Genomic DNA, 12,854 nt, shown 5'->3' with positions numbered 1-12,854 from the left:
ACTGATGAGAGATAGAGACTTTTTATTTTTTAAATTGATCCAGAATCAGTATATTGATCCGCCTCTCCTCCTATCTTTGGTTAATATTTTGTCAAAATCCGACCCAACAGTAAAAAATGACCCAAAAACACCCCACCACCCAAACAGGCATTTAGAAGCAAGAATAAAGGGCAACTAGAATATTTGCATTTCCTGAAGAAAATGCAAGTGAGGATGCATAGCTGAAGCACATCCCTATTTAGCTGTTGGGAAAAAAGAAAAACCTAACTTCATCCAGCCAGCATTTCCAATGACGCCCCCAAACCCACCACTAGGCCACCACTCCCCTAATAATAATAAGTCAAAAAGTTATTAAAAAAAACAAAACATAGCAAAACGTACAGGAATTATGCGTACGTTTCGATAGCTTACGTGTCCAAATCTATTGAAAACAATTTAGAGTAAGACCGAAGAATTTGTTTAGGATTTGAGGTTGGAAGGAACTCTGAGTTGAAACCCCAATGAACCACAAATGAACCGCGAACGGACCCAAATGCAATACGAACCTCTAACAAACCGCCAACTCCAAACAAACCACAAAAGCATTGAACGAAGCACAAACAACCATGAAAAACAAACGAACCAGAAAACAAACTGGGAATCCCGAATGAACCACAAAGTATGAACGTAACATGAAAAAATCTCAAGCCCTAAACGAGTCATAAATGACCCATGGACCACAAATGATCCAAGAAGCACGAATGAACCACAAACGAACAACAAAGCATGAACAAAGCATCAAAAAGCACAAACCCTGAACAAAGAACAAACTCACCATGAACTAGGGCTGGGCGATATGGCCCTTTTTTTTTTTAAATATCTAGATATTTTCATGCTATATCATGATACACAATATATATCTCAGTATTTTGCCCTTGCCTTGAGAAGATTTTGTAATGCATACAAACAAACCAGAATGGCAATACGCAATATATATTGATGTTTTCTCTGTGATGTAATGGGTGTTTCCCCTAACTATTATAGCATAGCATACCTGTTAGTTTCTTTTTTCAGGGGCAAACCCTTAAAATAAGTTAAGTCAGTTAAAGCCACATGTCAAATTTCACAAAAGAACACAGATGTAGAGAACAATATCAACATTTAGAAAACAAATTATGTGCATTTGTGCACATTTTAAAAACAACTTCAGCTGAGCACAGTGCTGTTTAGTTTTTTTTTTTTTTTAATTATTACAATTAACTATCAGTTATTTATTTATTATTACTGACAATTATGAATTTATCAGAAACAGAATATATAAACTGTTGCCACTATTAACACACACGCGCTGTAATGGTCACCTTCTGAGGACTGTTCCTTTAAGGGAGCCATGGTAACATACGGTCAGAGTTCAGTCAGACCTGCCTTTTTCCTGATACGTACAGAGCGAAAGGACGAAGCTTAATGTTACTTTTCTGTTACCGTCCCGTCTGAAACGACATAAGCAGTGTTTGAGCATCCCCTTGCATACAAGTCCTGTTTATAGCGTTATCGACCAGCGGAGACCACCGGATCTCTACAGCGCACACACATCTACTCCAGCACGTACTCATTCACTCGCCCACAGTGACATTCTGAAGCCAAACCATTACAAATTATTTACCCATTATTCTTTTTTTACGAACTAACTTCTTGACTCCGTCTCATAGAGTTGTCGCTGCGGCTGCAGAGGTGAATGAAAGGAGGAGGGGGTGTTTAGTCAGCGCGTGTGTGTTGAGTTTCACTCAGGGACAGAGCGGGAGAGAGGCTGGGCGGGGTTAAGATAAACAGAAGAGAAAAAGGCATAATGGCGGCTCTACAGAAGAAACATTTAATGTTACGTGAATTATATCGATACTACGATAATCCTATGCTATATACTGTATCTTCAATAAATGTATCGATATTTATTAAAAACTCGATATATCGCCCAGCCTTACCATGAACCACAAACAAACCACAAAACTGACCATAAAAAGCTTTAAATGGAGGGATATGCGGATGTGGAGCAGGAGGAGGTGAGTTCATGTGTATCATCAAAACACCTGTGAATCTCCATTAACCTGAAGCGGAGTAGAAGGACGACTATCTCCATCAGCCAATAGATTGCGGTTTATGTCACAGAGCATCTTATTTGTGGACTTCTCCAGGAATATTGTACATTCCTTGGAAAGCGGCCAATACAGAAGTGCCCTCTATTTCCCCTGGAAAATGGTACTGTGGTGGGTGTGGACAGACCAGAGAGGAAGTAGCTTATGGCAAGCAGCCTAATGCAGCCCCACAAAGGAATTCTGAAGGTAATCAATATGTATTTATGTAGTGTTTTGTTTACCTTCTAACAGAATTCATTTTATGAGAATTTTTCAACTGTTCAGGAATTCTGGTGGCAGGTCTGCTGTGCTGAACATATCTGATGAAATAGCTACTCACCCTGTTTGTATTTCAAACAACATGCTTCAAAGTCTGCAGCTTTTTAAAATTTCTTTCCAAGAGTGTTTTCTATCTCCAGAGTGGTCGTGAGTTAATAAGAACCTATAATAAGCCACTATCGTGATGGATTGATAACAAAATAAAAGTCACTGTAAAGGGCAGTTGTAGAGGTTGTTGTGTGTCTTTGGGGAAACACTTAGAGATATACATACAGTACATAGCTTACCACCACTATTATGACTGCTAATTGAATGAATAAAGTTTAACTTAGAGTGTCTTGAAAAGCTCTATATGAATCATAATGTTATTGTTAGAAAAAATGATAAACATAACTTATCTACAGTTGAACTCAAAGGTATTTTTATCAGAACTGGGTCATATTATCTGGTCGAAAAAGTCTCAAGTAGCTCCTTTAATCAAATGAAATAGCTCAATAGTCCATCAGCGTGTGAATTATTTAATATCGCGCCAGAGTATTATTCCTGACGAGTGGGGTTTAAGTGTGTTTCTTTGAAAATAAAATCACTCAAATTTGTCAATAAAAAACCCATAGGAAAGATGTTCCCAAAAACAATTGCCAGAGAGGTTTCTTATTGTGTTTAATCTTTATAATGGACATGTAAACACTACGGTATTTTAACAAGGGGGCCCGACACAGTAACATCTTCTCATAAATCAGCTAAATAATCCTGTTACTATGTATCTGCATTCATGTAAAGGATTTCAGGATCAACTCAATTATTCATGGCCAAAGTCACACACACACGCACACGCGCACACATACACAAAATGAATGTGTGAATATGAATGGAACAACTGCCCTGTTTACCTTCTTATCTAGTTTGAGGGATACTGACGGTGGTTAAAGGGCTACTTCGCCCAGAAAGAGTGCTCCAAAACAAAAAGACGCCTCCATTTGACTGAGGCGAGCTCTCATTTCAGATAATTTCACATTCAAAGCACAAGGAAGAATGGGACAGGATTTTAATTTCACTGTCTCAAATTCTTCTTTTTTTCCCCAAAGAGAGTCTGAGGTATTCTTATTTCCATGGTAACTAGAGTTAGATACATATTTTGTCAGTAGTTAACACATCTGCTGAAAGCATCAATGAAAAAAAAACCTGATGATATATAAATATTCTGAAGGTCCTTCATAAGATGCCACATTTTAGGAAAAAAACATCGAGTATTACACACAAGGAGCTGAAACAGTTCTGAGATGTTTGAAAGTGACCGTCTTGGCCCAAAGGACACTGACTATTGTGGACATCAGCTGATGGTGGACACTTACCTTGACGTAAGAAGGTTGCTTCTCCAGAATAAGATCAGCCACCTTTTTAGAAACCTACAGTTGGACAGAAAAAGAAAGTTAAGATGAGAAATGAAATTAAAAGATGAGAGAAAGCTATTTTTTTGTATCTTTTACAAACATCACTCCACAATAGCCTTTTCAACAATGCAGTCTGGCTCCTGAGAGTGAGGCAGGAATAGTAATCACTGCATCACTTTTGTCTGCATCCAAAATGCAAGGAATGTATAGCTTTTAATGAAATGTCTAGATTTAATTTCATTCTTTCAAAAAATGTATTTAAGGTATTAAAATGCAGTCTCTTTGTTCAGTAGGTGTCATGTGATTGCCTATATACATTTTGCTCTGTGCCTTTGCGCATTTATTTTAAGCTATTCCAGATAACATCGTGTATTGAATGTTGATATGAAAAGGTTCCAATTCTGTTTATTGACAGAAAACATTTATTGACAGTAGTGGCTCATTTAACCAATTAGTTCTTAGTTGTCTCGTATAACAAAATAAATGTGGAGGTTTTTTAATATTAAGAAAAAAAAGAAGAAAATAAATATTAATGGAGTACAACACACCCAGCTCCAAAAACAAAAAACATATTATGCAAATTAAATACTAGTTAGGCGTGGCTACGATCGGCTTTTATTATAAAATCAATAAATCCATTTCAACAGATTCCTAATCAATAAGGACATCCTTACTCACAGAACAGGACAGTGTCGTAGGACACTAAAAATAAACTAAAAATGTACATTCACTCCTGCAATTCAATTTAGGAACTCTCATTAACCAAGCATACGTGTTTTGGGACAGAAGACGGTGACCACATAGAAACCATCTCACCCCCTGAGGCTAGCAATGGGTTCAACATTTCAACAAGTGCTACACATGCACAAAAGCCAAGAGAGAAACTGAACAGATGGATGCTGTTCACTTTAAATCACTGAAAGCACAAACTCAAACCAGGGCTCTACAAGGCGAATCATTCACTTGCATTTGCGCTTGAAAAAAAAAAAAAAAACATCCGTGCGGACCATGAAAAAAAGTTTTGCGAATTGTGCGAGTAAAGTAATCATTACACCGTACAAGAAAAGACAACTAAGGCCAAGTTTTAGTCGCAAGACATATACTTAAACAATAATGAAACACCACATAACATATATATATATATATTAGGGATGCACCAAAATGAACATTTGTGGCCAAAGCCGAATAAAATATAAATGCTAGGCCGAATACCGAATAATACCGAATATCAAATGCGGTTGTTAAGTTTTTCACTATTCTTTTAAAATACTGCATAAATAGCCTAGAATACATTTTTAGACATGTTTTTTAAATAAAGTAAATGTTTATTGAATATTCTGACATGTTTTAAATATTCCAGTAGCCTTTGCTTTTCAAAAAAAAGCTTTTAATTTATATTAGCCCTTCAAATAAAACAAAACATGCATTCCAAAAAAAACTGAAGTGCATTAAAAAAAATCACTTTATAATGGTTTTATAATGGTTTTATAATGGTTTTGCTACAGTGATATACATCCCTTTAGCTTCATTCAGAAGGACAAAGTTGAAAAAGTTCCGTTTCCTCCTCCCTTGCTATTCCACATTTTGTAAAAAGTCAGCTCCAAACGGGACAGTTGGATTTTGCCCACGTTGGCAAGTGACATCACCTAACACGCCTCCTAGAATGTGAGCTCCTCCCTCTCTAACAAGCTCACTACTAAAACAAACACTGTGGTTTCATATAGAATATATATTGTACTTTATTGCCATATATGTAAATGCAAACTGCACTACTGGACACCCAAAACTGTCCTACTTTTTTCTGCTGCCGATCGTGTTGGGGGTCACTGCTTGGAGCCACAGACCCATTGTTTACACACATTAGCTGTTAGCGCTCCTTGCTAATGCTACACCAGCCTATGCAGCGAGACCTGACATCGCTTGTGAACTGAGGAAGAAACAATGGAGATGTTTTACGGATTCGTGGCTCACAGTGTTAACAATGGACTCTGTTGTTGAATTGGACGGTTTTCAACTTTACGTGGTGACAGACGACGGAGAGCGGAAAAGAGAGAGTCTGGTTGTGTTTGTGTGCGGAAAAGGAGGAGCTGCTGCTGCTAGCTGTTTTCATTACTGGTGAAATTATATTGTCAATAAAAACAAACGACACTCAGAAAACAGAATATACCCACTGGGTTGCCACTTGGGAACTGGCATTATTCCACTCAGCCGTAAGTGGCATTCCAAGTACCACTTTTCATTCTCGCTGTCACTCAAAAAATGCGTGAGGTGCATATTTTTGTGTCTATGAATATATATTTTCTGTGCTCCCAAATTTGAAATATTTCTTTATGCATTTTGGGAAAAATGCCAGCTATACAGCCCTGCAAATTAAAGAATCACAGAGTATACTGTATATTCTCTGTGAAGTGCTGCACAAGGAAAGTGGACACAAAAAGAAGCATTTTTTAAAAATAAAGTTGCATTGACACCTTATGGCCTTCACTGTTTGTACTATTAAACAGGGAATGTCAAAATATGTCAAAAGTTGAGGCACAGAAAAAAAGACCATTGTAACTCAAAGTGATATGCAACTTATCACATGAATACTATCCTATTTAACAGCCAAGAAGTGGAGTAAAGAGATTAAAATGTTTTACTTCTGATGTGTGTCAAAAAAACAACTCTTTCTACCCCTTTGTAATAATGTGTGTAGGCTATACACTGTTATGTGGAATGGAAAATGTACATTTCTTATATTTTTGAAGTGCAAAATTGCAGCAAGTTGTTACCATAGCCTTTATGCTTTAGTTAAAAATATATGATTAGTTACATCACTACATCCTTGGAGCTAACATTTGTGAAAATGTGGTCATAAATGACATTTAAATGTCACATCCTCTTTAGAAATGGGTTAACATTTATGTCTCATATGAACATAATATATCTGTTAGTATGGTTTATGGTTGGACAAGTTTGGCTGTAAAAACAAGTTCAAGGATCAGATTAGAATATTGTAGAATTAAGCCTCTTATTATTTGTTTGTTATGTGAGGATTGGAATACACAAAACAACCCACTTCTCGAGACGGCGGCATTATTATTTATGGCCCACAAATCCCACAGCATGAAAAAGGCAATTAGCCCAGAAATGGGCATCAGCCAGGCGTGTGTGAGGCAGAAAGATGCCAAGTGCACTTGGATAACACAACGGCAAAACAGGAAAGTTTCTGACTTTCCTGAGAGCAGAGAAAAAGCATGTCCAACCGGCAGCAGATGATTGACACATGGAACATTTACTTGGTAGTAGTACTTGGTCCCTGTTTTTATCAAGGGACCATTTGATAAAAACAGACATCTTCTCTGAGCAGAAGTGAATGGTAAACAGGAACACAGTACACCTACTTCTATTACTGTATCTGTCACACTTTTATCTCATGTACACATTCTGCAACTCGTGCATGGAAAGGCTCACACCTTCAATGTGCTGCTCCTAGCTGGCCTAATAGCTTTATTGACGAGAAGTAGCAGAAAGAAGGGCCGCGTTAAACTGCTTAATGCAGAGAAACTGAAAGCAATGTAGCGGCCTCTTTTTAAAGGCCCTGCTTTATTTCACGCCCAGATGACCGTATGCATCTTTGGCAAGGCCATGAACAGCAGAATTGGGTCGTGTGCGGCGTGACAAATACAGTATATTGGCCGACTGTAGGGACGATCTTTCCATTTCTTTGTCTTGAATGGGACTGCCACAAGTTTGGCGACCCAAAGCACATAACAAATTCACTCGGGCAAGACTCCACTGTGCTGAAAAGAACATGGAAATGAATGTGCATGGGGATTTTCTTTGGCAGGAGTGTCAACTAAACTTTCATTTAAAAATTGTCATTCAGCTGCTTCTTTAAGCCATGTCAAACCTTTGGATCTTATTTGCAAAAATTCATTGATTTTAATGCTGAACACATTTTAAAACTTGTCAAATGAAGAAAATCAGTGCATAAATAATTATATTACTTCTCTGTCAATAAACGTGTTTGAAGATGTAAAAACAATATATTTTAGCAATTATTTTTGCTTCTAAATGATAAAAAGCTGTAACTTTTAGACTCCCTGTGTCTATCTGTTTGTATTAAAAAAAAAAAAAAAATGTGGATAAAAAGAAACTATCGTTTTTACCTCGACAAAACCATGTCCCATCGTGACTTGGAAAAACCCAAAATAACGAAAGCAGGGAAACATCAAAGGTGACTGTTAGAGCCTCCAGGGCTGTAACAAGGACAGTCAAAGGGCTTTCACTGAGCTCCAGGTGAAATGATAAGCTAGCTGAGAAACTTAGCTGTGCATTTTCTGCCAGAGAGCACTGTGGACCCATTATCATGGCATTTCTGCAGGCTGACAACCAAAACAAGAAAAAGAACCAGCAGAAGATATGTAGGAGAGAGCTTTTGGTTAAACTATGAGGACGGTTGCAGAGAACTCGCAGCTTTCGTCAAGTGCCCGGGCTAGAGAAGTCTGAAGAATTATCTTACTGTCAAAAGGTAGGTGGTACATGCTAAGATGAGAAATAGAAGAGCAGAGGGGAGAGATACAAAGCGAAGCACAAAAAACATGGAGGTGAGAGTGATGAAGACAAAAAACAGGTGAGCAAAATGCACAGGCAGAACCTGCATGGGGAGGGCATGATTGAAGAAGCAGAAAAGAAAATAGCAGCTTGCCATCGCAGACCCTTCTAAAAATAGCAAGAGTTGACAGACCAATGCTAAAATCTGAAAGTAGGAGTGCAAAACAACCTCAAACTTACAGGCAAGTCAGAAATGGAGGACCAGCAAAAGCAATGATATCATACCACTTTATCCACATGATCAATCTATCCTTTTTGAAATGCTCCAGCCAACAACAAAGCATATAAACAGAAAGGGGAAATTCAGACTACAAATCATGTTGTAGTAGCTTGTGATGAATTTCTATGGAGAAAAGGAAAGCTTTAACTAAATGAAAAGAGGTTTGAAAGGTATTGGGGTCGAATGATCCATATCTTTGAGGAGAGACTTCAATAGATGGCTTTAAACTATTTTCCTTTTTTTCCCCCATTTCCTTGAAAAGAAACACAATTACTTCTTGAATCAAATTTGGTTCAACTTTAAACGATTTACGAGTCCCAAACACACAGCATTAGAAATGAGTCTTTTTCCAAAAGGATTTCTCCATCCCGGTGTAGCAGCACATTATAAAACCAACAAGAGCAGTCAAAGAGCGCAAGCCTCCACCAAGTGCCAAACCTCTTTGCCAGATATTGGCAGTTATCTGGATCATTGATGCTGATCATGGTACCATAAGCCATAAGGCTTCCAAAATATTACATTTCTATCCCCATTAATAGCAATACAGTAGGTCTGAATGTATGGGCATCTCCATTTTTTTTTTTAAATTGCAATGAAACGCAAATAATTCCGATCCCCTCTAAAATTTTATGGAATCTTCCATGGCAAAATGTCTATCTTTGTTTAAAATTTTGTCAAAATACGTTGCATGCTTTTGACGTAACCCTGCTAAAACACTAACAAAATAAACGCTGGTGAAAAATATTTCCTCCTTGGCAGCGGAAACAACCAATAAACCACAATATTGTTTTATTTTTTCCAGTGTCATTTTAGATGCAAGTTGTGAAAATTTCTTTTAAAATTTCTAAACAATCCCTGTATTCCTAATAGACCATGAGTTGGGCCAACAGTGGATTAACGCTTTGCAGCCTGTGGCCAGTAAGTTTACATTTGAAAACAAAAGGATCTGATTATCTCTTCACATGACATTTAAAAAAAATCAAGAGCTTCATTTTCACTTTAGATTAAAAAAACACTCATGTTAACATAAGTAAGATATCCAAATATTTACTTAAAATTACATTACACATTAAGTACCCACAATTCCTGAAGAAAAGACATCAAGCAAGAAACGTCTGTTTCTCACGAGAATTAAAGGTTAAACGATTACACAAGTGAACTTTCTGTGAGTCACGTTTACAATTAAAAAGGCAAAGCTCGAGGTCAAAATGTGTTCATGGTGCATTTTTTTTTCTCATTTTTTTTTTCAAGAAAAAAAAACAGGGGGTACCATACCGCTGCTTGCTGGCTTTTAAGCTTGTCCCTGTATTCTTCCAGCTCTTGCAGGTTCAGCTCCGGCGGGAGTTTCTGTAACCGTGCACACAAACCCACAGTTTATGTTCATTTCCATGCATTCCATGTACAAGTGACTTACTTTTCTGCAACTTTTAACATGAAAAAAACTGCATTTTCTGGGAATTTGTAGTGCAACTACAAAACCAAAGTTTGTCATCTAAATTTGACCCAATACAACAGCTCTCAAAGTATTTACAATGCGTTCATTTCAGAAGACGGCTCATAGTTTAGAAAAACTGATAAATGCTCTAGAAATACATTTTGCTGATATAAATTCAATATTATTCAGAAAAGGTGAGGGGGCTTTCAGTAAACAGTAAACAAACCCCTACAAAAGAAAGCAGATATTACAAATCCATGGCCCAAAGGATGATGGGTAATTACTTTTCCCTTGACTGAGAGTCTCATTTCAGACGGTGTAGCAAAACTAAGATAAATCTAATGAGATTTCACACCCTTCTTATGTTGAACGGAAGCAATCCATCAATCGGGACGTCAGAGGCATGCATGCGGTTCAGTAGATATGTAATAGACAGCGACTCAGGTAAGAAAGAGCTTTATTTCTGCTCCTCACAGGCCGTTCAGAGAGTGATCAACTCTGTTTATTCACGTTAGAATTGCAATATTGCTGTATTCAAAGTTAATACAATACGATAGGGTTGAGTAAGTGATGAAAGCTTAAAACGTTAAAACTTAAGACAAGTAAGGCAGTGAGATGTCATATAGTTACTGGTAAACTTTTAAAAAAGAAACTTCAATAAAGCAGGTTACTCATAGCATAGTGTCCCTTAGATTTGATATAAATGAGTTGGGGGTCTGGAATACTCATGATGTTTCTGAGACTTGGTGGGTTTATTAACATTACAATAGGTCCTTAGGGCAGGGTTGGGGTCAATTACATTCTTCAATTACAATTAGGTTTTCAATATTCAGTCATGATTACATTGACCAGCATTTTTTCCTTTTACAATTAAATTACAATTATTTTTTATTCTCAGAAAGTCAATTACAATTATGTACTCAATTACCATTACTGAGCCTAAAATAAATAACCTAATAAAAGCTAACCTTCCTCTTGTGTTAGCATCTCTTATGATAATGGAACAGTTTAACCCATGTCTTATATCAACTGTAAAATACACTAAAAAATATTATCTATCATCTAATTTCTTTCCTATTTATTGGTTACCTTATTAGGCTTTCTAATCAATGACAATATAGGTTACAATATTTCTGGTGGGTGCATCTGAGCCTTTTTTGTGTCAGTATACCCCTTGATTTATGTATTTTTTAAAAGGTAAAAAGTGTGGAAAGCTTGATATGAAACATTTTAATCATTGTTAACTGCATATGTGTAGAACTGCGACAGAACTATAAAATGGTTCCCCAGTTTTGCTTTAAATTACAATTCTTAGAAAACTTTCATGGCAATTACAATCACAAAGTCAATTATCTAAACTCAATTACAATTGAATTACGATTACGACAGGAACAGTTTTTTTTAAACTGAAATATACTATAAAACAAATGTCATTTATAAAGCCCTATAAAGAGACTCATCATTAGCGAAGTCAGCCCCACTGAAGCTCAGAACTAAGGAAGCCTCTAGATAAGAAGTAAATCGTGTTCCTCCAAGTTCTCAACATATTTAGAGTTTCTGACCTCCAGTTCATGCTGCATCATGTCGTAGGAGTCATTGGAGAAGTAGACCTCCTCAATCCCATCAATGATCTCCTGCTCTGCTTGGGGGTCAATGGGCCTCTTTCTCAGCTCCCGCAGCTCCTCCTGGAGGGTTAGATGGTCAACAACATTAAGGAAAAGTGTTAAGAATATGTCCTTGTCAAAGGAAAGTTACAGAATTACATATTTAAAGTATTGGAAAAACCTTAATTTGTCAAAATAAAATACATATTCATTCAACAATTGCAAAAGTAGTTTGAGGAAGAGTCGGAAAGTTTAAGGGCAAAGCCAAGTGAACAGAATAAGGAGTACAGAACATGTGAAGCGGTGAGGGAGAGAGGAGTGTGTGGACATGAAGCAACACCAAGGGGAAAATGTTAATCAAAGGACTCGGGAAAGATTGCAGCCGGTTTCATTGAACAGCTGTCACAGGCGGTGAAGGCATGAATGACTAAGAAGAAGAAAATATATATATATATAAAGAGTAAAGATGTCTCTTCTGATATTCTCCCAGAAACATTTTAGGCTCTTTGATTAACATGCTGTGCATGTGAAAAGTCTTATTGCTGCACTGAGCCTTTTGGATGAAAGGATTTAAGCACACGGCCCCTCCCATCCACCTTAATGAGTATCTGACATAACGTGCGTCAAGGCTGGAAATGGTTTTAATTTCCTTGATTAAAGAACTGGAGCATTTCTTATGACATGCCAAGTCTATAATCTAAAATCTCCAAATAACAATCTATGCTATGTTAACTACCCACTCAATACTCACTAGCTTTCCATTCAATCCAACTACTCACCACTGATTAAAGTAACAGTTGTAAATGTATTGTAAATTTTGTTTTTATTGTTTCACACATCACAAATGTAGCAATATTTAGCCACTCTTCTTTCTATTTCATTCAGGTTTTAATTTAAAAAAACAAAAATACACTGTGTGACAGGTGCTAGTTTTTAAAGGAGGGGCATGATTTTGGAAAAAATGATAATCATGATTATTTTGATCAATATTGTATTATGATTATAATCATAATTATTTGTCATGTTAGAAAAAAAAATCTGTTTTTATTACACTACTTTTAAACAAACAATATGTGCACAGCTTTACAGTGCAAAATGAAGCTTTAAAAAATAATTATACTAAAAAACGTTATTTAAAAAATTTACCCAAGAATTTAAAATGTACCAAAGGCTAACTGAATAAAAACATTATTACAGAGTGCAGAGCCCGTATTTTGAATG

At 36.7% G+C, this 12,854-nt stretch overlaps 1 protein-coding gene across 2 annotated transcripts in view; it reads right to left on the bottom strand.

Moving 5' to 3' along the window:
• Positions 1-12,854, bottom strand: part of vps50 (VPS50 subunit of EARP/GARPII complex) — a 115,570-nt gene that overhangs the window by 88,860 nt on the left and 13,856 nt on the right. For both annotated transcript variants that reach the window (XM_028461346.1, XM_028461347.1), the window contains exons 3-5: positions 11,592-11,714; positions 9,870-9,941; positions 3,740-3,793 (exon numbers count right to left, since the gene is read on the bottom strand). In XM_028461346.1, the coding sequence (XP_028317147.1) occupies positions 3,740-3,793; positions 9,870-9,941; positions 11,592-11,714 (249 nt within the window). The remainder of the gene's footprint in view (positions 1-3,739; positions 3,794-9,869; positions 9,942-11,591; positions 11,715-12,854) is intronic.

The sequence above is a fragment of the Gouania willdenowi genome, chromosome 11 (assembly GCF_900634775.1).
Source record: "Gouania willdenowi chromosome 11, fGouWil2.1, whole genome shotgun sequence".
Classification (NCBI taxonomy): domain Eukaryota; kingdom Metazoa; phylum Chordata; class Actinopteri; order Blenniiformes; family Gobiesocidae; genus Gouania; species Gouania willdenowi.
This window is presented reverse-complemented; position numbering and strand designations above follow the sequence as displayed.